At 44.0% G+C, this 26,117-nt stretch overlaps 1 protein-coding gene across 5 annotated transcripts in view; it reads right to left on the reverse strand.

Moving 5' to 3' along the window:
- LOC132782172 (protein sidekick-1) overlaps window positions 1–26,117 on the reverse strand; it is a 986,469-nt gene that overhangs the window by 423,343 nt on the left and 537,009 nt on the right. For all 5 annotated transcript variants that reach the window (XM_067473286.1, XM_067473289.1, XM_067473288.1 and 2 more), the window contains exon 14: window positions 8,358–8,494. In XM_067473286.1, coding sequence (XP_067329387.1) covers window positions 8,358–8,494 — 137 coding nt within the window. The remainder of the gene's footprint in view (window positions 1–8,357; window positions 8,495–26,117) is intronic.

Consider the following 26,117-nt stretch of genomic DNA (forward strand, 5'->3'; position numbering starts at 1 on the left):
TGTTTCCGCCATCTGCTTCTCTGGCCCTGGAACTCAACAAAAAAGCTCCTGCTTTGTAGCAGGTTTCCTATGAGGCGGGTGAGGTGGTAGTCCTTTGTGATATTATACATTTTTCTCAGGAGGAGGCGGTAGTTCACAGTCTCATAGGCTGCTGACAGGTCTATGAAGACAGCTCCTGTGATCTGCTGCCTTTCAAAGCCATCTTCTATGTGCCCCAAACAGCTTTTCCCAGAGCTGAACCCAAGTTTTCACTCTCCGTTTCATTGGGAGGTCTCCAATTGAGGTAGTGGTGGCTCGTGGACCCTCTGAACCTCTCCTGTTCAAGGAGATTTTGGAAGCATCCTCTGAATTTACTGTCGAAGGCTTTCATGGCCGGAATCACTGGGTTGTTGTAGGTTTTTTCGGGCTATATGGCCATGTTCTAGAGGCATTTCTCCTCACATTTTGCCTGCATCTATGGCAAGCATCCTCAGAGGTAGTGAGGTCTGTTGGAAGTAGGAAAAAGGGTTTATATATCTGTGGAATGACCAGGGTGAGACAAAGGACTCTTGTCTGCTGGAGCTAGGTGTGAATGTTTCGGCTGACCACCTGTATTAGCATTTGATTGCCTGGCAGTGCCGGGGGCAATCTTTTGTTGAGAGGTGATTAGATGTCCTTGCTTCTTTCCTCTCTGTTGTTGTGCTGTTCTAATTTTAGAGGGTTTTTTAAATACTGGTAGCCAGATTTTGTTCATTTTCATGGTTTCCTCCTTTCTGTTGAAATTGTCCACATGCTTGTGGATTTCAATGGCTTCTCTGTGTAGTCTGACATGGTGGTTGTGAGAGTGGTCCAGCATTTCTGTGTTCTCAAATAAAATGCTGTGTCCAGGTTGGTTCATCAGGTGCTCTGCTATGGCTGACTTCTCTGGTTGAAGTAGTCTGCAGTGCCTTTCATGTTCCTTGATTCGTGTTTGTGCGCTGTGTTTTGTGGTTCCCTATGTAGACTTGTCCACAGCTGCATGGCATGGTTCAAGGAACATCCTTGGGGTGATCTAAGTCTTGATAGACGCTGGAAATGTTGGAAGGACGGGCAGTGGCAAGCAGCCGTGGAAGCTAAAGCAGCTGAGAGTGATGAGGACAGGATGGAGAGCAGCTCATCATCCGATAATGAGTTATAGGATAAAAGAAGGTATCAAACTTTGGGGACTTTGCAGTAGGCAAAGTGTTGTATTCGGGCTTGGGACTTGGTTGCTGTCATTACTCTTGCCTTGGGTCCTGGGACTGCAGATTTCTGTGTTTCCATGCTTCTACTGACTAGAATTTCATAAGTGCTGACTTCAACCTCCCTTTTGACTCCCGATTGTTTTTGGATGATGACATCGTGTTTTGGACCTAAACTTCTGCTTTTGAACGTGCCTCGATTTGGGACTGTTTTCTGACTACGTTTTTGCTTGCTTCCACCTTGTTACTTTGTGTTTTGAGGACTCTGACTTTGGAGCAGTTTGCTTGAACTCTTTGTTATCCCAGATTATATTCCAATATAATCCGGATTATTTACTAAGTTACGTTTTTGCATAGTAGTTTGCTACAGACTCTGTTTTCTTGCTAGATACACTGAGTTAAGTGTTTCTAAGCCATTTTTGTTACATTAATAAACATAGTTTGGACCATGTATTGTCGAAGGCTTTCATGGCCGGAATCACTGGGTTGTTGTAGGTTTTTCCGGGCTATATGGCCATGTTCTGGAGGCAATTTTTCTCCTGACGTTTCACCTGGGTTTATATATCTGTGGAATGACCAGGGTGAGACAAAGGACTTTTGTCTGCTGGGGCTAGCTGTGAATGTTTCAGCTGATCACCTTGATTAGCATTCAATGGCTTGGAAGTGCCTGGGGGACCTTTTACTTGTGTCTGGCTCCTTTAAGGCATCTGGTTCACGACAATATCACTCATTTTTCCACCTCTACCCCAACTCTTATGTTATGGGAATGTTACTGAAGGAGAAGCACATAAATATAAGTCAGGTTGGGTGATTGGCTTGCCTATGCAGCAAGTAATTGGCTGCTTTATATTTAGACTACGATGCACCTTTTCCAACGGTTCTTCAACAGGGAGGGATGAAGTGATTGTGAATTTTAAAGTCTGCATATCACCAATGTGTCCAGTGTATGCTAAAGTTATGAGGAAAGAATTCAGTTCTTTGCAAGATCAAACCAATGAACACATGCAGGACAAAATTTAGCAACACCTGTGTTAGGAACTCAAGCTCCTCTGAGCCTTGATTTCCTAATATACAGAAGTCATAGAGTATTAAAATGCAATGGCCTTATACCTGAAAATACTTCCTAGACAATTGGGGGAAGAGAAATAACATGCAGGCTCCCGTCACTTTTGATCTGCATAACAGCATGCAAGGATTGAGATGCACAACACATTTGATACTATCACTGACAGTTAAAAAGCTACAAGTGCAAGCAAATGTGCTCATGGAAAACACATTTAAAAACAGTGACAGCTTAAATACAGAAAGAGACACCTGTGCTATCTGAAGAAATTGACAACACAATGCCACACATCTTCATTCAGTAAAAGCCCATGTTTCTATACAAAGGAAAAGGAAATGGCATGCAGGAAACACAAATGAAGCCCATGGTGTTGGAAAGGACTCCTCCCGGGAAAACCTGAATTTCCACCCGACTGTTTAGTTGAGGGAGGAAGAAGCAGAAAGGAAAGCACTCATGCCACTCTCCATTTGCAAGCTTCCAAGGCCTTTAACCACACAGTGAGAATGGCTCTTGCATGTTTTCCTTGAACCATTGGCTCTTTCTTTGAATATGACTTGAAGAGACAAAGAAATGCGTACATTCAGAGAGATTTTTGATAGCAGGAAGAGATTAATATTTTAGTGTAATGGGGAAAGGGTAGAATACGCATAAAGGCTGTTTTATTTCCCTTTTAGCTCGGATACTTTGCTTTCATTTCATACACTCCACAACAAAACTGGTTTAACTCAAGAAACAGACGTCACTGCCTTGGTTCTTTAATTACTTGGTTCTTTAATGACATCTGTAGGGATACCAAGGTGCTTGTTTATAAAGCTATTGTCCTCCAAACCCTGCTGTATGCCTGCGAAACATGGACTGTCTACAGACGTCACATGCAACTCCTGGAACGATTCCATCAGCGCTGCCTCCGGAAAATCCTGCAAATCTCTTGGGAGGACAGGTGGACAAACGTCAGCATGCTGGAAGAAGCAAAGACCACCAGCATTGAAGCGATGGTCCTCCGCCATCAACTCCGCTGGATCGGCCACGTTGTCCGGATGCCCGACCACCGTCTCCCAAAGCAGTTGCTCTACTCCGAACTCAAGAACGGAAAACGGAATGTTGATGGACAGGAAAAGAGATTTAAAGATGGGCTCAAAGCCAACCTTAAAAACTCTGGCATAGACACTGAGAACTAGGAAGCCCTGGCCGTTGACCGCTCCAGCTGGAGGTCAGCTGTAACCAGCAGTGCTGCAGAATTTGAAGAGGCACGAATGGAGGGCGAAAGGGAGAAGCGTGCCAAGAGGAATACATGACCGAGACCGGCTTCCACCTGGAAACCAATGCCATCACTGCGGGAGAAGATGCAGGTCAAGAATAGGGCTCCACAACTACATACGGACCCACAAGAATACTGGAAGACAATCATCCTCGGAAAACAAGGCATCGCCTAAGTAAGTAAGCAAGTCTTTAATTACTGGCTGCTACTTTCTGACGGATGTCAGGTGGAGAGATACCGGCTAAACAGTATAATTTCTCCAGCGGTGTTGAGCAGAGACATCCTGTGGTAATGCAGCGTTTCTCATTAAGAGCCACGTCCACTGCTTTAATGTAGTGAGATGTATTCTACACTGGGCATGTGTATTCAGCACCGGAGTAGCAAAGTGCAAGGGCAAATGTCTTCACTGTGTCTGGTTGTGATCCCCAGGTTGTGCTCGTCAACTTCCATGTGATGTTATTTCTAGCACCCACTTTTTGCTTGATAGTCAAGCAGTGCTTCTTATAAGCCAGATATTTATTTATTTATTTTGTATCAAAAGCATTGCATAAATTAGATAAAAACAGAAGGAGAGCAGGTATACATCAGTGATGGGCAACCTTTTTCTCAAAGTTGACACCCCACCCAAGTTATGCTCTGGTTTTTGGCAAATTTTGACACACCAAGCTCAGAAGGTTGCCCATCACTGATGTATACCATGATCAATTGTTCTTCTTCTACATTGGACAAGTGGGGATGAAGAGAGCGCAGAATGCTTGAAACCACCAAATCAGTCCAAGGCAACCCAGGAGCAGGAGCCAGGCTTCAGGTCATCCGGAAGGGCACCGTCCTCAAAAGATTAGGCTATCTGAATGAAATGAAACATTCTCTAATGTCAGCTCTCACTCACGAGGCTCTCTTTGCTCTTTGTTCGTGCGCTTACTGACACAAAGCAGAGTGAAGTACATGGATCTGATATGCACTGAGACCCAGCCTGTGCTAAGATTACAATGCCATCAGCGAAAATCATCGGATTTGTCTGACAGCGTGTGAGAGTTCAGAATATCCCTTCATGCTCTCCGGGATTATCGAAGCAATTTCTGGAGGATGTTATCAGATCTCCTTTGAGCTCCTTACAGATTTTAAGAATGGAACTAGTGTATTTTTCAGCTGACAGTGTCATCCCTATCTCCAGGACAGATCCCCGCACAGCCTGATATTCCGAATTATACCCGAAGGCCACTTCAAACAGCATGTACAAGCCCACCTTTCCACACCATAAATATTCCAGTCACACGGGCAGTCTTAATGCATGTCTGCTGAGCAGTGGCCAGCAAAACAACAAAATGACTGAAGTACACAACAAGGCCTTGGATCACCTCCCAAAAAGGTCGACATTAGCAGAACAGATTCAAAATGTAAAATATATGCAGCTATTTTCAAAAATTAGATATTCCAGTAAATGCATTTTTAAGTCTTCTCATTTGTTTTAGAATCCTATATATGTGAAAAGGGGCAGACTCCACCGATAAATATGATGTGCATGTGTCTTCATACATACACAACCTTTACTTCATCTCAACTTTCCTAATGCTGCGACCCCTTAATACAGTTCCTCATGTTGTGGTGACCCCCAACCATAACATTATTTTTGCTGCTACTTCATAACTCTACTACTGTTATGATTTGTCATGTAAATACTTCATATAAAGGATGAAATTTCACACAAATACCCGATATGCTCAAAATACTGGAAGGGTTTGGTGGGCACTGACCTTGAGTTTTGGAGTTGTAGTTCACCTACCTCCAGAGAGCACTGTGGACTCAAACAATGATGGATCTGGACAGGCCCGTAGCCAGGATTTTGTTTTGGGGAGAGCTGAGTTTGATTCGGAGGGGGGGGGGGCTGAGTCTGAGTGAAAGAGGGTCTATCCTAGCAAATCTTTTGTATCGTTACCCCAATACCCCCATGTATATGGGATATATTGAGCATGGTGATCAGATCATGGTATGAATAAACATAACAGTTTAAATAATGTACCAGTAAGACCTTCTCGCGGACCACCATCAGAATTTGTGTACTGTGGACTCAAACAACGATGAATCTGGACCAATATGCCCAAATGTGAACACAGGTGGAGTTTGGGAAAAATAGACCTTGACATTTGGGAGTTGTAGTTGCTGGGATTTATAGTTCATCTACAATCAAAGAGCACTCTGAACCCAGCCCAAAATGGATCTGCACCAAACTTGGCACACTCTCTTCATGGCCAACATTAAATACTGGTGGGGTTGGAGGGCTATTTTTGAATTCTGGGAGTTGTAGTTCACCAACACCAAAAAGGAAGAGAAGGACAGGTGGAGAGATCTTCAGCCTTCTCTGCCAAAATGTTTCCTAAGACCATCAGAAATATGTATTTTCTGATGGTTTTTGCTGAAACCCCCCTCACAACCTCCCCAGGAGTTCCAACCCCAGGTTGAGAAACACTGCACTAGAGCAGAGATACTTATCTGACCGCATCTCTGCCTATGAACCCACCAGGACTTTGAGATCTTCTGGGGAGGACCTGCTCTCGATACCGCCTGCCTCACAGGCATGGCTGGCGGGGATGAGAGATAGGGCCTTCTCGGTGGTGGCCCCTCGGCTGTGGAACGCCCTTCCCACAGATATTAGACTAGCTCCATGATTATTGGTATTCCGCAAAAAAGTGAAGACCTGGTTGTTCGAGCAGGCGTTCGAATAGTTAGTGCAATGAGTGTAATGAACATAGGAATGGTACAATGGATGACGGATTTGGATCATGTTTTCAGTGATGAGACGCCAGTGAATGGCTATTGTTGTTAATTATATAGGATTGTTTAGGTGTTATGATGTTACTGTTTTTTTTACCGTGTACTGTATTTTTGCTGTTCTGTTGTTAACCGCTATGCGTCGCCTAAGGGCTGAGAACAGCGGTATACAAATAAAGTAAATAAAAATAAATAAATAAATCTATCTCCTTGAAATCCGGTTACTTCCTCCTGAAGAATTCTGGGGTTTGTAGTTTAGCCTTTAAACTGCTTAGCCAAAGGGGCCCTGGGCCTCACTAAACTACAAAACCCAGAATTTTGCAGGAGGCAGCAACCGAATTTAAAGTGGATAGTTGCTCTCATGTGATGGAGTTACTACTCTCCCCATCATTTCTCAAATTTTGCATTCAGCAAGAAATGAGTGGCATAGATTGGATCGGGGATAACCAGTATGGCCTGGAAGCACTGGAGATGTGTTCATAGCAGAGTGAGAAACAAAGAATGTATCTGAGAGTGAAAGTATGTGTATGCAAAAGAGGAAATCAAATGTACACATGAAGACTGCTTCTTTGGAAATTGAAGATCCCTCCCTTTTATCTTTCAGGCCACGGATGAACTGTGAGATGAAGCAGCTGCAGCCTTTCCCCACTCCCCACCCAGCCGTTTCTGCATTGACTTCCTCCCAAGCCTGCTGTTGGGTGCAAGGCTCCAGATGTGTCATGCAGATGTTGGAGGAGAGGGGAGAGAGAAGGATCAGGGGGAGAGGAATTAGAGAGAGAAGCTGTGGCAGCCTTGGCTCTTGGCTGACAACAGCAAATGTAAAGGCAAGCAAAGCAGCTCCAAGTTGCAACCTTGTACTAGCCAATAATAACACTTTTTATAATAATAATAATAATAATAATAATAATAATAATAACACTTTATTTGTACCCTGCTACCATCTCCCCAAGGGACTCAGTGTGGCTTACATGAGGCCGAGCCCAAATACAACAATACAAGATATTAAAATAAAAAAACATAAACAATAAAATATGCAACAATTAACAATAAGACAACACACAATTAAAAACTGTGGGAAGGCCAAATGTAAAGTTAAAATTGGAAATGATGCAGGGACATGGGCGAAAAGGTGAAAGTGGCGTTTGTGGAAAACGTACAAGCAGACCCAATATGTAAAGTGATTTGGAGGACAAAGTGCTATGGGATCATTATTCTGGGAAGGCATACTGGAACAACCACGTCTTCAAGCTCTTCCTAAAGACTGCCACAGTTGGGGCTTGCCTGATGTCCTTAGGGAGTGAGTTCCAGAGTTGAGGGGCCACCACCGAAAAGGCCCTCTCTCTTGTCCCCAACAATCGCACTTGCGATGCAGGTGGGATCGAGAGCAGGGCCTCTCCAGATGATCGAAGAGATCATGTGGGTTTGTATACAGAGATGCGGTCACGCAGGTAGGCGGGTTCCAAATCGTTCAGGGTTTTGTAGGTAAGAACCTGCACCTTGAATTGGGTCCGGTAAATAAATGGCAACCAGTGGAGCTCCTTAAACAGGAGGGTTGACCGCTCCCTGTAAGGAGCCCCAGTTAACAACCTTAGGCACACCTGTGTTGGACTGCCTACCACTGTGTTTTTAATGTTGGGGAAGCAAAACACAGAGGGGAAAGCAAGTGCTTTTGATGGAAGATGGCAGATAATGCATGCAATCTTTTCCCAGGGAGACCCTTCATAGCAACCATTTCCATAACAATAGGCAGCACCTAAACTTCAGGACTCTGCCAGGCTACATAATTCCATTCTTAAGCCACAAACATCAAGGCAGCCTGGCACATGAAGCCAAACCGAATGCCATGTGCAGCAATCTGAGGAGGAAGCTCCCAATTAGGATCCGCACTGTAGTAGAACACAGCATTATACACGGGAAGAAAATAATTATGCCTTTCAGAAATCCACATGTGTATTTGCCAGAGGAAAAAAAAAAGAGATATACAGAGGCTAAGAGAAAAATACAGAAGAATGCCTTTCTGCGTGAATGACAGGAATGGGTAAAAGAAGGGGGGCTTTGCTTCACTTACTGTTCTCAGAGAGCTCAACGATGTAGTGAAGGACAGGGCTGTTTCCATCGAAGGGACGCACCCAGGAGAGGATGACGCTGCGGCTGAAGGAAGAGTTCAAGGTGGCCAGAAGGTTCTGGGGCGGGTGAGGCAGTTCTCTAGGGGAGAGCAAAGACAGACAGCTGCCAATCAGACAGGCGCAGAAACACAACCTACCCTTTGCAGGAACTCACAACCAAATGTCATCATATGCAGCATTTACAAGTTCAGACATCGAATGGATGCCATAGTGCATATACACCTTTCAGTCTAGTCTAGTCCAGGCATGAGCAAACTTAGACTCCAACTCCCACAATTCCTAACAACCTCAGGCCCATTCCTTTTCCACCTCAGCAGCCTAAAGCCCTTTCACAATACTGGTTCGATACTTATTCTGCGCAGAATTTGGACATAGTCGCTTTTCTCAGAAAACAACAATCTGTGCACAGAAACTTCTGTTTTCCTAACAAAATTCTGTTCTCCTGAGGGCTGAGAAAAGCGGTATATAAATAAAGTAAATAAATAAAATGATTGACTTGCATAAATCAAATGTTTTCTGCACAGGAAAGGCATTCATGTTACAGCAAATAGTATTTCTGAATTGAAACATTATTTTCTGTGGAAAAAGAAAAATTCCTATGCTGAAAGTGATGATTTCTTTTATACCAAATATTTATTTATTTACTTCATTTATATACCGCCTTTCTCAGCTCTCAGGCGACTCAAAGCGGTTAACAACAGCAAAATTAAATGCAAAACATCATAAACTGATTATGGGACAGCTAAAACAATAGCATCATCAACAATCAAACATCAATATAACAATCATTAACGTCTCATCAGTAAAATCAGAATCCAATCTCATCATCCGTCAATCTGTGTTCCTATATTCATTACACTGCTTAATCGAATGCTTGTTCGAACAGCCAGGTCTCCGAAACGCCAATAGGGATGGGGCTGATCTGATATCTATAGGAAGGGCGTTCCACAGCCGAGGGGCCACCACTGAGAAGGCCCTGGCTCTCGTTCCCGCCAGGCGCGACTGTGATGCAGGCGGGACTGAGAGCAGGGCCTCCCCAGATGATCTTAATGTTCTAGTTTGCAAATAGTCTTTGAAAACTGTACATTTCTGAGACTACCTCCTAACAAAGGTCTGGAAAAACTGTACATTTCTGAGACTATCTTCTAACACAGGCCTGGGCAAACTTCAGCTTTACTTTGGAGGACTATTTTTGAATTCTGGGAGTTGTAGTTCACCAACACCAAAAAGGAAGAGAAGGACAGGCGGAGGGATCTTCAGCCTTCTCTCCAAAAGGTTTCCTAAGACCATCAGAAATATGTGCCTATCGACTGTTCGGAATTGTGGGAGTTGGAGTCCAAAACACCTGGAAGGTTGGAGTTTGTCCATGCCTGGTTTAGTCTATGAGTAGAATAAAATATTCAGAGTAAAGCTGAAGTTTTGTCCAGTTCCCAAATGATGATTTACACAGAAACTCCTAAGTTTGACGCTTAAATCGCTAATGGCACTGTTACTTACCATGGGGAAAAAGCCAATTTTCAAATGTGTTTTTTTTAATTGAGAGACTTGGTCCATAAATTCTTTTTACAGCAAGTTCTCAGTAATGGAATAGCTGTAAAACATATGAACAGGGGACCAAGAAGCCGGGGAGACAGATGATTTAAAATGGAATTTTTTCAGACTCAAGAAAGCAGAAGACATTTCTGCCGTCCATTTAGCACATCCAGTCCAAAATATTATCCACACCCCTGGGTCTCAACCATGGAAAAGCCCTCAGCAGCCTGTGCTCACACTGGCATAGCAAGTAGTAGTGTTGTTTTCAAGAAGAGTACAAGTACACACACATACACGCTCATACAAAGAGGTAAACAACTTGAAAACATCAGCTGCAGTCTGATCTTGCAAACCAAGACGAGACAGGACTGGTTACTACTTGGACGAGAGACACTGGATCCCAAGTGCGGGAGTCTGCATTTCAAGAGAAGGCTTTGGGAAAACCATCTCTGAGTATTCTTTGCCTAAGAAAAAACTATGAATTAAGAAGGTTGCCATACGCTGACAGGAAACCTGAAGGCACATCCAAGCACACTGGAGAGTAAAAATGCCAAGGTTAAATAGGAAACCTGAAGGCATATACGTACACACACTCAAGAGTAAAAATGTGAAGGCTAATAAAGTGTTTAAAAACAAACCATATTTTGGCTTAAGGGGGGAGGATATTCTCTCTCTCTCTCTCTCTGTGTGTAGAGTTGTTGTTAACAAGAAAAAGCGTACAAGTACACACACACTCACACAAACTAATGCACTAGCCATGAAATGCATTGTACCTCCAATCGTCCCAGTTTGGCAGGAGTAGTCACAATGAATCCCCTTTCACCCCACTCTGTTTTTAAACCATTCCAGTTTCTCTTGCCTTCTCCCACTTATCTCTTTTATTTGAAGTTTATCTTAATTCCTGCAAAACTAATTCAACATGTAAAAGTGTTTTGCACTTGATTAATTCCTTCGAGAGGACAGGAAGGGTGGAATTTCTCCTTCCCAATAGGCTCAAGCAAAAGCAAACTGCTGCAGCCTGATTGTGCATTCATCTTAATTAATAACTTTTTATATCTTGACCATTGCCTGATGTTGCTTAGCCATGTGCCCTGGGTTTGTGTTGTTGAAGTCTTTCATGGCCGGAATCACTGAATTGCTGTGAGATTTCTGGGGTGCATGGCCATGTTCCAGAAGCATTCTCTCCTGATGTTTCACCCACATCTATGGCAGGCATCCTCAGAGGTTGTGAGGTTTGTTGGAAACTAGGCAAGTGAGGTTTATATATCTATGGAAAAATGTCCAGAGTGGGAGAAAGAACTCTTATCTGTTGGAGGTAGGTGTGAATGTTGCAATTGGCCAGCTTGATTAGCACTGAATAGTCCCCAGTGGTGAAATGGGTTAAATCTTTGTGCTGGCAGGACTGCTGACCGATAAGTCAGCGGTTCAAATCCGGGGAGAGTGTGGATGAGTTCCATTAGCTCCATCTCCCCATGTGGGCACATGAGAGAAGCCAAGGATGGTAAAAAATAGAATCATAGAATCAAAGAGTAGGAAGAGACCTCATGGGCCATCCAGTCCAACCCCATTCTGCCAAGAAGCAGGAATATTGCATTCAAATCACCCCTGACAGATGGCCATCCAGCCTCTGTTTAAAAGCTTCCAAAGAAGGAGCCTCCACCACGCTCCGGGGCAGAGAGTTCCACTGCTGAACGGCTCTCACAGTCAGGAAGTTCTTCCTCATGTTCAGATGGAATCTCCTCTCTTGTAGTTTGAAGCCATTGTTCCGCGTCCTAGTCTCCAGGGAAGCAGAAAACAAGCTTGCTCCCTCCTCTTCCCTGTGGCTTCCTCTCACATATTTATACATGGCTCTCATCATATCTCCTCTCAGCCTTATCTTCTTCAGGCTAAACATGCCGAGCTCCTTAAGCCGCTCCTCATAGGGCTTGTTCTCCAGACCCTTGATCATTTTAGTCGCCCTCCTCTGGACACATTCCAGCTTGTTAATATCTCTCTTGAATTGTGGTGCCCAGAATTGGACACAATATTCCAGGTGTGGTCTAACCAAAGCAGAATAGAGGGGTAGCATTACTTCCCTGGATCTAGACACTATGCTCCTATTGATGCAGGCCAAAATCCCATTGGCTATTTTTGCCACCACATCACATTGTTGGCTCATGTTTAACTTGTTGTCCACGAGGACCCCAAGATCTTTTTCACACGTACTGCTCTCGAGCCAGGCATTGTACATCATTCTGTATCTTTGCATTTCGTTTTTCCTGCCAAAGTGGAGTATCTTGCATTTGTTACTGTTGAACATCATTTTGTTAGTTTTGGCCCATCTCTCTAATCTGTCAAGATCGTTTTGAATCCTGCTCCTGTCCTCTGGAGTATTGGCTCTCCCTCCCAATTTGGTGTCGTCTGCAAACTTGATGATCCTGCCTTCTAGCCCTTCATCTAAGTCATTAATAAAGATGTTGAACAGGACCGGGCCCAGGACAGAACCCTGTTGATGGCACTCCACTCGTCACTTCTTTCCAGGATGAAGAGGAAGCCTTGGGGAGAATCACCCTCTGGGTTCGTCCAAATCCGGGAAGGGTGCGGATGAGTTCCATCAGCTCCATCTCCCTATGTGGGGATATGAGAGAAGCCTCCCACAAGGAGGCAATTCTCTCACACCAGAAGGATGGTAAAACATCAAAATATCCAAGTATTCTCCGGGCATCGTTATTGCAGATGGCCAATTCTCTCACACCAGAAGCAACTTGCAGTTTCTCAAGTCGCTCCTGACATGAAAAAAAAAAGCATTGAATAGATTTGCTAGCTTCAAAGCCTGGCTGCTTTGGGTTTCATCTGAAAAAATGTTGGTGTGTATGAGAAATACACACACACACCACATACATACACACACACACACACACACACCGCTCCAGCAAGAATTGCGGAAAATAATCTTTGACCCTATTACTTTGAACTAGAAAGCATCTAGAATGCTATTTTGCAAGTTATAGCCATGAAGGACTACACTGGTAAATGTTACATCTGGTACAATGTTACATCTGGGACAAGTAACATTCCCCTCTATTGTTTAACATCTATATGCGACCACTTGCTCAGCTGGTTCAAGGTTTTGGGCTGGAGTGTTACCAGTACGCTGATGACACTCAGCTGGTGCTGAAGATGGAAGGCCAACCGGACTCTGTACCCGATTGTTTCCATCAGTGCCTCGAGGCCGTTACTGGATGGCTGTGTGCCAGCAGGTTGAGGGTGAATCCAGCAAAGATGGAGATCCTATGGCTGGGTCAACCGGGCAGTGGGGATATCCAGCTGCCTACCCTGGATGGTGAGGCGCTACACCCGTCATCATTGGTCAATAGTCTGGGAGTCCTTTTGGACCCTCTGCTGACAATGGAGGCCCAGGTCTCCGCCGTGAGCAGAACCGCCTTTTTTCACCTGTGGCAGGCTAGATGGCTGGACCCCTCCCTGTCCAGGGATGACCTAGTTATGGTGATCCAGGCTATGGTCATCTCAAGACTGGACTACTGCAACGCCCTCATTGGCCTTCCTCTGTCGGTGATCCGGAAGTTCAAGTTGGTACAAAATGCAGCTGCTTGGCTTCTTGCGGGAATTCCAATGAGATGCCACATAACACCGATCTTACGGCAGCTGCATTGGTTACCAATTGAGCACTGGATCACTTTCAAGGTGATGGTACTCACCTTTAAGGCCTTACATGGTCTGGGGCCGATGTATCTGAGGGACCGCCTCACCCCCTACCAACCCCAGAGATCCCTCCGTTCTAAGGACCAAGATTTGTTGGAAATTCCCAGTGTCAAGACCTTGCATCTAACAGCAACCAGACGAGGAGCCTTCACAGCAGTGGCACCATCACTCTGGAATATTCTGCCACCTGAAGTCCGTGCCTTGCGGGACTTATCAGCTTTCCGCAGGGCATGTAAGACATCTGTTTCGACAGGCCTTTGATCTTTGATATTGCTGTTTTTAAATTGTTTTAAATTGTTTTTAAATTGTGTTAGATTTTAGCCATTCTTGCAAGCCGCTCCGAGCCCCAGGGGAGTGGCGGCATATAAGTTCGAATAATAAATAAATAAATAAAATTACTTTGAACTAGAAAGCATCTGGAATGCTATTTTGCAAGTTATAGCCATGAAGGACTACACTGGTAAAATCCTGACATCTGGGACAAGTAACACGATCTTGAGAGGCAATCTTTAGCATTTCACTCTCTTCCAGCCTTCTGTCAATAGGAGCCAAAGATCCTCATCTTCAACTCATGAGCTATACTCACATCCCTAGGTGGTAGACCCAATATATGTTGATTCTGTTGGCCTTGAACTGTTCCTCCATCTTTCCCATCAAACACTAGGTCTAGCTCTGGGATTTTCTGCCTCAACTTCACTGGGAATTGTAGCTCTCCAAATCAGAGCTCCTTCTGGCCTTTCTCCACCCTCTCACTTCTGAATGAGGAAATGCCAACCAGCCGAGCAATTTGTCACTGACTGGAAGTTATCTCTCTAGATCAATGACTGCTGACCCTTGCTGGTCATCCCCAAAGCAGTAACTGTACTTGACATGCTTTAATTAAAAAATGTACTCATTTCTTTTCATAATTTATTACGATGCTGCTGCACCCTTAGCACTCTCTGAAACCACAAGTCCAGATTCATAAACAAGTTCAATTCCAGGCCCCAGAATGTGGTTTTAAATCAGAGCTGTAAAAAGCATGCTTTGAATTTCAGATTTCTTCTCGCTGTTGAAGTGAAGAGAGGGGAAATGAATTTAATTTTGTATTAACTTTGAACCACAGCCCATAGCTTATTACAACCCATACTAGGCTGCACAACCTGAGCCGAAAAGCAAAATTATGTTTGAGTTGGTAAAAGCGATTACAGGAAAGGCTGTCCTGACAGTGTTTATTAAGCTCCAAATCAAAAGAGGAAGCTTTCTGCCAAATGAAGCAACAGATGCTCTGGAGGAATGGTACAGCAGCCTAAGGGGGCAACAAGCAAGGGGCATTGGCTTAAAATGAGTACAAAGGTAAATAACATGAAATAAAATTCTGGGAATGCAAGAAATTACACCTCTGGGCGATATTCAAGGTATGTGCGGCAGTTGTGCCAAATGATCCCACAGTGACAATGTCACTAAAATGCTGCATAGTCAATTTATTTTATTTGTCATGTCAGGGCAACCAGTCAATTCTTTTACATTTCTAACAGAACAAAACAAACAAACAAACAGAAAAAAAATTGCAAGTTTGGTTGTTGATTAAATGTTCTTTGACCAGTATCTGGCCACTTGGAGTGCCTCTGGTGTTACTGCAAGAAGGTCCTCCATGGTGCATGTGGCAGGGCTCAGGTTGCATTGCAGCAGGTGGTCTGTGGTTTGCTCTTCTCCACACTCGCATTTCGTGGACTCCACTTTGTGGCCCCATTTCTGGAGGTTGGCTCTGCATCTCGTGGTGCCAGAGCGCAGTCTGTTCAGCGCCTTCCAAGTCGCCCAGTCTTCTGTGTGCCCAGGGGGGAGTCTCTCATTTGGTATCAGCCATTGGTTGAGGTTCTGGGTTTGAGCCTGCCACTTTTGGACTCTCGCTTGCTGAGGTGTTCCAGCGAATGTCTCTGTATATCTTAGAAAACTATTTCTAGATTCAAGTCGTTGTTGGTTGGGGGGGGGGGATCATGAGAGAAGCCTCCTCGCAGGATTGCAAGACATCCGGCCGTCCCCTGGGCAACGTCTTCGTAGATGGCCGATTCTCTCGCCACAGAAGCGACACCAGACACAGTGAAGACATCTGTCCTTGCGCTGTGCTACTCTGCTGCTGAGTATGCATACCCAGTGTGGAACACATCTCACCACGCTAAAACAGTGGATGTCGCTCTTAATGAGACATGCCGCATTATCACGGGGTGCCTGCGCCCTACAACACTGGAGAAATTACACTGCTTAGCCGGTATTGCACCACCTGACATCCGCCGGGAAGTAGCAGCTAATAGTGAAAGGACCAAGGCAGAGATATCCCCAGCTCATCCCCTGTTTGGGTATCAGCCAGCACGTCAACTAAAATGATCAAGGGTCTGGAGAACAAGCCCCATGAGGAGTGGCTTAAAGAGCCGGGCATGTTCAGCCTTCAGAAGAGAAGGCTGAGAGGAGACAGGATAGCCATGTATAAGTATGTGAGAGGAAGTCATAGGGAGGAGGGAGGGAGCTTGTTTTCTGCTATCCTGGAGACTAGGATGCAATGGAACATTGCCTTCAAACTACAAGAAAGGAGACCATGAATCCCTATGAGAAGCACCTTAAACAACTGGATCTGTTTAGCCTGCAGAAGAGAAGGTCGCAAGGCCGAACAGGGCATAGGGTTACAGCCTGTGTTGGATGGGGTCACACTCCCCTTGAAGACGCAGGTTCGCAGCTTGGGTGTGATTCTGGACTCATCGCTGAGCCTGGAACCCCAGGTTTCGGTGGTGACCAGGGGAGCATTTGCACAGCTAAAACTTGTGCGCCAGCTGCTCCCGTACCTTGGGAAGTCTGACTTGGCCATGGTAGTCCACGCTCTGGTTACATCCCGTTTATACTACTGCAACGCTCTCTACGTGGGGTTGCCTTTGAAGATGGCTCGGAAGCTCCAACTAGTCCAACGCTCGGCAGCCATGATTTTAACAGGAGCGGAACGCAGGGAGCATACAACCCCCCTGTTGCACCAACTCCACTGGCTACCAATTTGCTACCGGGCTCAATTCAAAGTGCTGGCGTTGGCCTTTAAAGCCCTAAACGGTTCCGGCCCAAGCTACCTATCCGACCGCATCTCTGCCTATGAACCCACCAGGACTTTGAGATCTTCCGGGGAGGCCCTGCTCTCGATCCCGCCTGCCTCCCAGGCACGGCTGGCGGGGACGAGGGATAGGGCCTTCTCGGTGGTGGCCCCTCGACTGTGAAACGCCCTTCCCACGGACATTAGACTAGCTCCATCATTAATGGTATTCCGCAAAAAGGTGAAAACCTGGTTGTTTGAGGAGGCGTTCGAATAGTCAGTGCAATGAGTGTAATGAACATAGGAATGGAACAATGGATGACGGATCTGGATCATGTTTTTAGTGATGAGACGCTAGTGAATGGCTATTGTTGTAAATTGTATATTATTGTATAATGTGTTATGATGTTAACTGTTTTTTATACCTTGTTATTGTAGCATTGAATTTTTGCTGTTGTTGTTGTTAACTGCTGTGAGTCGCCTAAGGGCTGAGAACAGTGGTATACAAATAAAGTAAATAAATAAATAAATAAGGTTGAGAGGAGACATGAGACTCATGTGCAAATATTTATTATTATTATTATTATTATTATTAACTTTATTTGTACCCCGCTAGCATCTCCCGAAGGACTCGATGCGGCTTACACGGGCCGAAGCCACAAAACACAATACAATAGAAAACATAACACAGCAATAAACAAAGCAAATCAAACAATTAAGCAAAATAACCACAATGACAATACATCAAGACACTATTAAAACTGGTTCGGCCAGCGCAATGGGGTACAGGGTTAAAAGTGCTGAGATGGCAGGAGGAACGTAGGATTAAAAGTGCGGTGTGCAGCAACATTAGTTGTACTAAAGTGCATCTAGGACTTGGGATGGGGATTCCTAATCTGCGAAGGCACATCGGAACAACCAAGTTTTTAGGTTCCTTCTGAAAACTGCCAGAGTAGGGGCCTGACGAAGCTCTTTTGGGAGGGCATTCCAAAGTCGGGGGATGCCATAAGGAAGAGGGAGCAGGCTTGTTTTCTGCTGCCCTGGAAACTAGGACTCAGAGCCATGGATTCAAATAAGAAGAAATTAGAGTCCACCTGAACATTAGGTAGAACTTCCTGACTGTGAGAGCTATTCAGCAGTGGAACTCTCTGCCTGGAAGTGTGGTGGAGGCTCCATCTTTGGAGGCTTTGAAACAGAGGCTGGATGGCCATCTGTTGGGGGTGCTTTGAATACAATTGTCCTGCTTCTTGGCAGAATGGGGTTGGACTGGATGGACCATGAGGTCTCTTCCAACTTTATGATTCAATGATTCTATCAACTGCCATGTTCCAGTTATAGCCCCCAATCCTGGAATATCTTGCAAAATTGCTGCAGAAAAACTGGAAGAAATATTGTTGGAAGAAGAGCCACTTATTTACATAAGAGGAGCAGATTATTTAGACACAACCACAGATTTGAAGGACTGCGTGTTATAGATGCCAATGATTGCAACCCCAGCACGAAGCTTTCCATTTCTAAAAGATATCAATTCCACGTTACTTTGCACTTGCTGTAAGCTGTGCTTAATTAAGCAGGCTTGGTCAAGGCAGCTGTCATTTTGCCTATGTACAGAGTTGATAAAGAAGGGAATTGTTTTCGTCTATTTGGGATTCTGGTCTTTAGCGGAAATGTAAAGAGACTCCTCAACATCTGAAACACTGAATGTCAAACTTGTCTCCACTCATTAGGGAAGTAGGTTTGATCGCCGTTTGGGGAAAAGGCCGCACAAGTTAATGTTCCTTTTGGGTTGTCCCGAGTTTAAATGCAATGTGTTGTTTAGGATGTGGCTGCAGCTGATTATCTTGCAAGACTTCCTCCAAATTTTAATATTAATGCACTCTAACATCCATCAATTTGAAGTTCTGAGTCTGAAGCAATCTCCGCTACTCTCGATTAGGACGCGGTGTGCTCATTAAAATGGATTTGTCACAAGCTCATTTTTTAAAAACCGAGCGGACAGCATAAATAGTCACCTTGAGCCAATATTAGTAAGGGTAAATAATTAACTGATGTTTGGGGTTAAGCAGCACTCCGCGCGAACCTGAAAGGCCATAAAACATAAGAACAAAGATCTGTCACCTTCTTAAATGAGAAGCTGTCAGTTGCCGTGGATGCGAACACGCCAAAGTCCCTACAGGCAAAGGCACGGAGATTGCAAGAAAGATATCTCACCGGGAGCCATCATTTAAAGCGGAAGGAGAACCCTTGAGTTGGGAGAATGTGTTCATCTCTCACTTGACCACATAAGTGGAGGTTAACAATTATTAATCTCACTTGAAGAAGTGTGCTCATGGTATAGAAGGAGAAGAGAAAATATGAAGAGCCAAGATGATGAGAAATTGTTGACACCATCATCATAAACACTTACTTGTGCATGAATACTGTCACTTCCCTCTCTAAGAAATTTAAGTTTCATGCTCTTAACATCCGTGAAACGATGTGCCTGTTAGCCAGATCTATATTGGGCTAAATAAGGACATGAAAAGGGCAGCATTTTGAAAGCTTTGTGACTCTCTATGGGACTATTCTGAAATGTATGGGACCTCTGTCATTGGACTTCAGCTGAAATAATAATAATAATAATAATAATAATAATAATAATAATAAACCTTTATTTATACCCCGCTACCATCTCCCGCAGGACTCAGTGCGGCTTACAAGAGGCCGAGCCCAAACACATCATAAAACATAACAACAACAATACAACAATAAATAACTCATAAAAGCAAAAAACAATACAATAATAACTCGACGCATTTTAAAAACCTTGTGCCAAGTTGCAGTTATGTGGTTGTGTGTCATAAAGACAGACATTGAAGGGGATTGCTGTTGTCACATTCTGGGGTGATAAATTGTTTTTGCCTGAACTTTAAAACAATCCCCAAAAATCTGCAGATGTGTGAATATTTCTGAAACTTCTTATTTATTTATTATTTATTATTTATTAATCATTGGCATAATAATAATAATAACTTCTTCGGGATCGATGCTCTGGTTATCTTGTGCAGTGTGTATAAATTTCAAGTAGGTCACTCTTGTAGTTTTTTTTTATTGTTTATAAAAATGTTGAAATTCCCCAAACATTCATTGATAAGTGAAATGTCCTGAAATTTGGTGGGCTAAGAGTGGAAAATGTGTTCTACCATTGTAGAATGTTTTACTCCAATAACTTTAAAAATGGGGGAGAAAGGGCCCCCTGAATACTCCCCAATCATTGTAATTCTGAGCAATTACTGTAACAAAATAGTAATGGCATTTTGTTACTCTCGTTATAGTAACAAATTTTTCACTAACTATACTTTAGAAACACTTTAGAAATAAAACTCCAGCACTCCCAGTTTTGTAATGACTTTTGAACCACTTTTTAAAATGGATCACACATCCCCAGGACACAGCCTCCTGCAATTTGGCAACATTTCCATTTTCAATGTACTGTCAAAGGCTTTCATGGCCGGAATCACTGGGTTGTTGTAGGTTTTTTCGGGCTATATGGCCATGTTCTAGAGGCATTTTCTCCTGATGTTTTGCCTGCATCTATGGCAAGCATCCTCAGAGGTAGTGAGGTTTGTTGGAACTAGGAAAATGGGTTTATATATCTGTGGAAAGACCAGGGTGGGACAAGGAACTCTTGTCTGCTGGAGCTAGGTGTGAACGTTTCAACTGACCACCTTGATTAGCATTTAATGGCTTGGAAGTGCCTGGGGGGAGTCTTTTGTTGAGAGTGATTTGGTGTGTCTGATTGTTTACTCTCTGTTGTTTTGCTGTTGCAATTTTAGAGTTTTTTAATACTGGTAGCCAGATTTTGTTCATTTTCATGGTTTCCTCCTTTCTGTTGAAATTGTCCACATGCTTGTGGATTTCAATGGCTTCTCTGTGTAGTCCGACATGGTGGTTGTGAGAGTGATCCAGCATTTCTGTGTTCTCAAATACTATGCTGTGTCCAGGTTGTTCTGCTATGGCTGACTTCTCTGGTTGAAGTAGTCTGCAGTGCCTTTCATGTTCCTTGATTTGTGTTTGGGCAATGCTGCTGCGTTTGGTGGTCCCTCTGTAGACTTCTTGTCCACAGCTGCATGGTACACGGTAGACTCCTGCAGAAGTGAGAGGATCCCTCTTGTCCTTTGCTGAACGTAGCATTGGTTGGATTTTCTTGGTGGGTCTGTAGGTGGTTTGTAAAAACCTAGAACAACCCAATTTCCATTTTCCTAACTGTCTCACCTAAGCATGTGGGAACTACTTCAGGACAACTTTAAGACTGGAGAATAATTTTAGATCTTCAGAGATGACACACTGTAGACATAAATACCTTTCAAAAATGTAACTTCCAGAAGGTTGCTGAAAAAAATGACTCAGCAAACAGCCACAGAACTTGCTTACAAAATTAGCGAAACGTGAGCTATTTTGCCAAGGGAAATAAACGAGACCTGTTTTTGGAAAGATTTCTCACTGAAGATGGTGGGGAGAGGGAGCCCAACAGCAGGTAATTAGAGAGACTGTGACTGAAGAGAGGATTACCAAGAAGGCGCAAGAGATTAAGCCGGCTTCCCTGTCAATTTATTAAAAAAAGGAAAGGAGGAAAAAAGCTTTCCTTCGTGGTCACAAAAGACTTCCGAAGTTAAGTCTGCCATGAAGTTTGACTTGCAATAAGTGGCTCAGCTGGAGGCGGGGGGGGGGGGGGGGGGGAGGCATAAAATGCTCATAAGAAAAGCAGAATTGGATGGGTTTTGGCCTGCACTAAAGAAGGCATTGGCAAAACCACTTCGGTAGATTCCTTGCCTGAGAAAACCCAGTAAAATTCACAGGGTTGCCATAAATTGACAGGCAACTTGAAAGCACACACACAGATGATCATAGAATCAAAGAGTTGGAAGAGACCTGATGGGCCATCCAGTCCAACCCCAATCTGCCAAGAAGCAGGAATATTGCATTCAAATCACCCCTGACAGTTGGCCATCCAGCCTCTGTTTAAAAGCTTGAAAAAAGGAGCCTCCACCACGCTCTGGGGCAAAGAGTTCCACTGCTGAACGGCTCTCACAGTCAGGAAGTTCTTCTTCATGTTCAGGTGGAATCTCCTCTTTTGTCGTTTGAAGCCATTGTTCCATTGCGTCCTAGTCTCCAGGAAAGCAGAAAACAAGCTTGCTCCCTTCTCCTCCCTGTGGCTTCCTCTCACATATTTATACATGGCTATCATATCTCCTCTCAGTCTTCTCTTCTTCAGGCTAAACATGCCCAGTTCCCTAAGCCGCTCCTCATAGGGCTTGTTCTCCAGACCCTTGATCATTTTAGTCGCCCTCCTCTGGAAACATTCCAGCTTCTCAATATCTCTCTTCAATTGTGGTGCCCAGAATTGGACACAATATTCCTGGTGTGGTCTAACCAAAGCAGAATAGAGGGGTAGCATGACTTCCTTAGATCTAGACACTATGCTCCTATTGACGCAGGCCAAAATCCCATTGGCTTTTTTTGCCGCCACATCACATTGTTGGCTCATGTTTAACTTGTTGTCCACGAGGACTCCAAGATCTTTTTCACACATACTGCTCTCGAGCCAGGCATTGTCCCCCATTCTGTATCTTTGCATTTTGTTTTTCCTGCCAAAGTGGAGTATCTTGCATTTGTCCCTGTTGAACTTCATTTTGTTAGTTTGGGCCAATCATCTCTCTAATCTGTCAAGATCGTTTTGAATCCTGCTCCTGTCCTCTGGAGTATTGGCTATCCCTCCCAATTTGGTGTCGTCTGCAAACTTGATGATCCTGCCTTCTAGCCCTTCATCTAAGTCATTAATGAAGATCCTGAGCAGGACCGGGCCCAGGACGGAACCCTGCGGCACTCTGCTCGTCACTTCTTTCCAGGATGAAGAGGAAGCATTGGTGATCATTGGCAGATTGGTTTGTGAAAAACCAAGTTGCTTCTCGACCGCTGCAAAATTGGAGGAGAAGGTAGCTTGTTCTGGAGAAGCAACCAAGGGTGCATCCAGACAGGACACAAAATGCGTGCCGTCCGGGATATTTGCAGGAGGTGTCCAGGCGAGCTCAACGAAAAATCGAATGCATTCAGCACAAAACAGAAAACCCTGCTTTGTAGTGAGGTTAATTGATAGTGGGTTTGTTCCATGTCTTCTTGAACTCACTATAGCCACTCTCCTGGACTTCTGAGGGAGCAGTCCAGACAGACGTCTCACATTTTCCAGCCTGATTCAGCCAGGAAGACTGTGAGGGCACCAACTCCTTTCCCTACCCCCCCCCCCCCCCAAATTCAAAAATAAAAAGGAAACTCACCTGGAGCTATTTTTTATTTTTAAGGGTTTTTTGGGGGGGGGGGCAGGGGAGTTCGATGGCCACATATCATTCTGGAAATATTCAGGATGATATGTGGACAGCCAATGGGCAAAACCCATTTTCCCCCTGCCTGTGTGGATTTAAACCCTCTTTGTAGTGGGTTTAATGTATGTGTGGAACCACCCCTAAATTAAGTAGTGGCTACTAAACAGTTACAAAGCAGAAGAAAAGAGCACAACGGAGGGTCGATGAGATGGGATCTTGGGTGAAGCCCCTTTCCTCAACAACTCTGGGATGTTTATTTGCTGAATCACACACTATGGGGAACATATTGGTTTGGGAAGAGTTACACACCATCCTACTGCTTCACTACTTTAAATTGAACTCTCTCTACAATTCTTTGGCAGCAACTCAGCAAAATAGTGCTGTGTTGACCTATGTGTAGCAGAAATCCTAAATGCACTGAGTAGCTGCGACCGTGCCTCGAGAAGCCTGACTTGGCTACAGTGGTCCACAACTTATTTACATCCAGAATTGACTATTGCAATGCACACTACATGGGACCGTCTTTGAAGATGACTTGGAAACATCAGCTAGTGCAAAGATTGGCAGCCAGATTATGAACTGGGGCGAGCTTTAGGGAGCATACCATCCCCCTTTTAAAGCTACTCCATGATTCCCAATAAGTTTCCGGGACCAATTCAAAGTGAAGATGATCATCTATAAAACCCTATATGCTTTGGGTCCAACCTATCTTCGAGACTGCATCTCCTTCTATGAACTGGCACAGGCATTAAGATCTGGTGGGGAGGCCCTTCTCTCGGTCCCACCACCATCTCAAGCACAGTTGGTGGGAACGAGAGAGACGGCCTTCTTGGTGGTTGCTCCCTGGCTCTGGAATACCCTCTCTAAAGTAATTAGATTACCGCACTCTCTTCAGGCCTTCTGGGTGAGTCTAAAAAATGGCTCTTCAGACAGGCTTTGATCCTGAATAATCCATGCCCAATGTGATGAACCATTGATAGTACTGGCCCGCACTTTGATTGATTGTTATGACAGATAGCTAGCCGGCAGGTTCCACTGTGCTTTAGGAATTTTTGAAATTTTCATATTTTTAAAATTTTATCAGTGAAGGTTTTATGCACTGTTGATTATACTTATGTCATTGTATTTATACTTGTGTATTGTTGTCTACTTCTGAACGAATGAACAACAACAAAATTGTTGTCTGCATGTGGCACTTGGAGTGCTTCTGTGAGTCCTTTTGGGGAGATGGTGGTGGGATACTACTATTACTTCTACTTCTACTTCTTCTATTACTTCTACTACTTGTACTTCTACTTCTTCTTCTTCTTCAACTTCTTATTCTTCTTATTCTTCTTCTTCTTCTTCTTCTTCTTATTATTATTATTATTATTGGATGTCAGTCCCACTGTCCTTGGTGGGATTTGCAGCTAAGTACATTTTACATTAGAAATGATTTTGGCAAATTGTTCTGTGTTCAGATCTCCTTTATCTAACTTACTATGCTGCTCAGATTTTCCCTCTAGGTTTTCAGAAGGAGGTCTCTCCCAGGAACAGATTGTAAGGCAGTGTTTCTCAACCTGGGGGTCGGGACCCCTGGAGGGGTCGCGAGGAGGTGTCAGAGGGGTCACCAAAGACCACCAGAGAACACAGTATTTTCTGTTGGCCATGGAGGTTCTGTGTGGGATGTTTGGCCCAACTCTATCATTGGTAGGGTTCAGAATGCTCTCTGATTGTAGGTGAACTATAAATCCCAGCAACTACAACTCCCATATGTCCAGGTCTATTTCCCCCAAACTCCACTATTTACAATTGGGCATATTGAGAATTCGTGCCAAATTTGGTCCAGATCCATCATTGTTTGAGTCCACAGTGCTCTCTGGATGTAGGTAAATTACAACTCCCAAAACTCAAGGTCAGTGCCCACCAAACCCTTCCAGTATTTTCTGTTGGTTATGGGAGTTCTGTATGCCAACTTTGATTCCATCGTTGGTGGAGTTCGGAATGCTCTTTGATTGTAGGTGAACTATAAATCCCAGCAACTACAACTCCCACAGGACAAAATCAATATGCTCCCCCAATCCCACCAGTATTCAAATTTGGGTGTATTGGGTATTTGTGCCAAATTTGGTCCAGTGTATACATCCTGCATATCAGATATTTACATTATTACTATTCATAACAGCAGCAAAATGACAGTTATGAAATAGCAACGAAACTAATTTTATGGTTGGGGGTCACCATAACGTGAGGAAGCATATTAAGGGGTAATGGCATTAGGAAGGTTGAGAACCACTGTTGTAAGGTGTCCAGACCCATCAATATTTTGAAGATGAAAACCAGAACATGTGTTGCCAAGCCAATGAGAATGTGGTCAAGGTGACAAAAGCCGCTAAAGAGGAAAATCAGAGAAGAGGCTGCAGGCTTTTGCATTTGGATGAGCCTACTGAGAAGGCCAAAGATACACATCTCATCTTTTCGCTGAGTTCATGAAGCACAAACTACTTTTGCAGTTTGCATTCAGTAAGCCAAGAACAAATGCAAGAAGGAGGAGGGGGAACTGGGACATTTTACAAGCATCTGAAAAAGTGGGATGAGAGAGAATATATTAGGAAGACTTTTGCTAGAATTGTTCTACATTCAAAGCCCAACTCCACTTTGTTAATCTCCTCCATAGTTTTTTATTTTAATCTATACTAATGGAGATAATCTTCCTTTGGAACTGGAGCTGCCATTATGCCTTTTCACCGTTTCCTATCAATACAACAAATTTCAGAGAAATTTCATCTTTCTGGGCAAGACATTTCTCATTTCATTTACATGACACTAATTTTGCTTCTATAGATGACCTAAAGGGAGAAAATGTAGTTTCTGACCTTTTGGAGCATTAGCAAAAATAATCTATTCATTTGGCATTTAACAAGGGAAGAGCCTCCTTGCCTTTTGTGCCGGTGTGTGTTTTTTCCTACTGCAGGTAAATTTGGATGCAGCAGTAATTTTTCCTTCCCGGATAATAGCCCACCAGAGAGGCTGGAAATTACCGAAACCCTTCTCTATTGTGTGGAAAAGATAATCTGCTT

Source organism: Anolis sagrei, chromosome X (genome assembly GCF_037176765.1).
Source record: "Anolis sagrei isolate rAnoSag1 chromosome X, rAnoSag1.mat, whole genome shotgun sequence".
NCBI lineage: Eukaryota > Metazoa > Chordata > Lepidosauria > Squamata > Dactyloidae > Anolis > Anolis sagrei.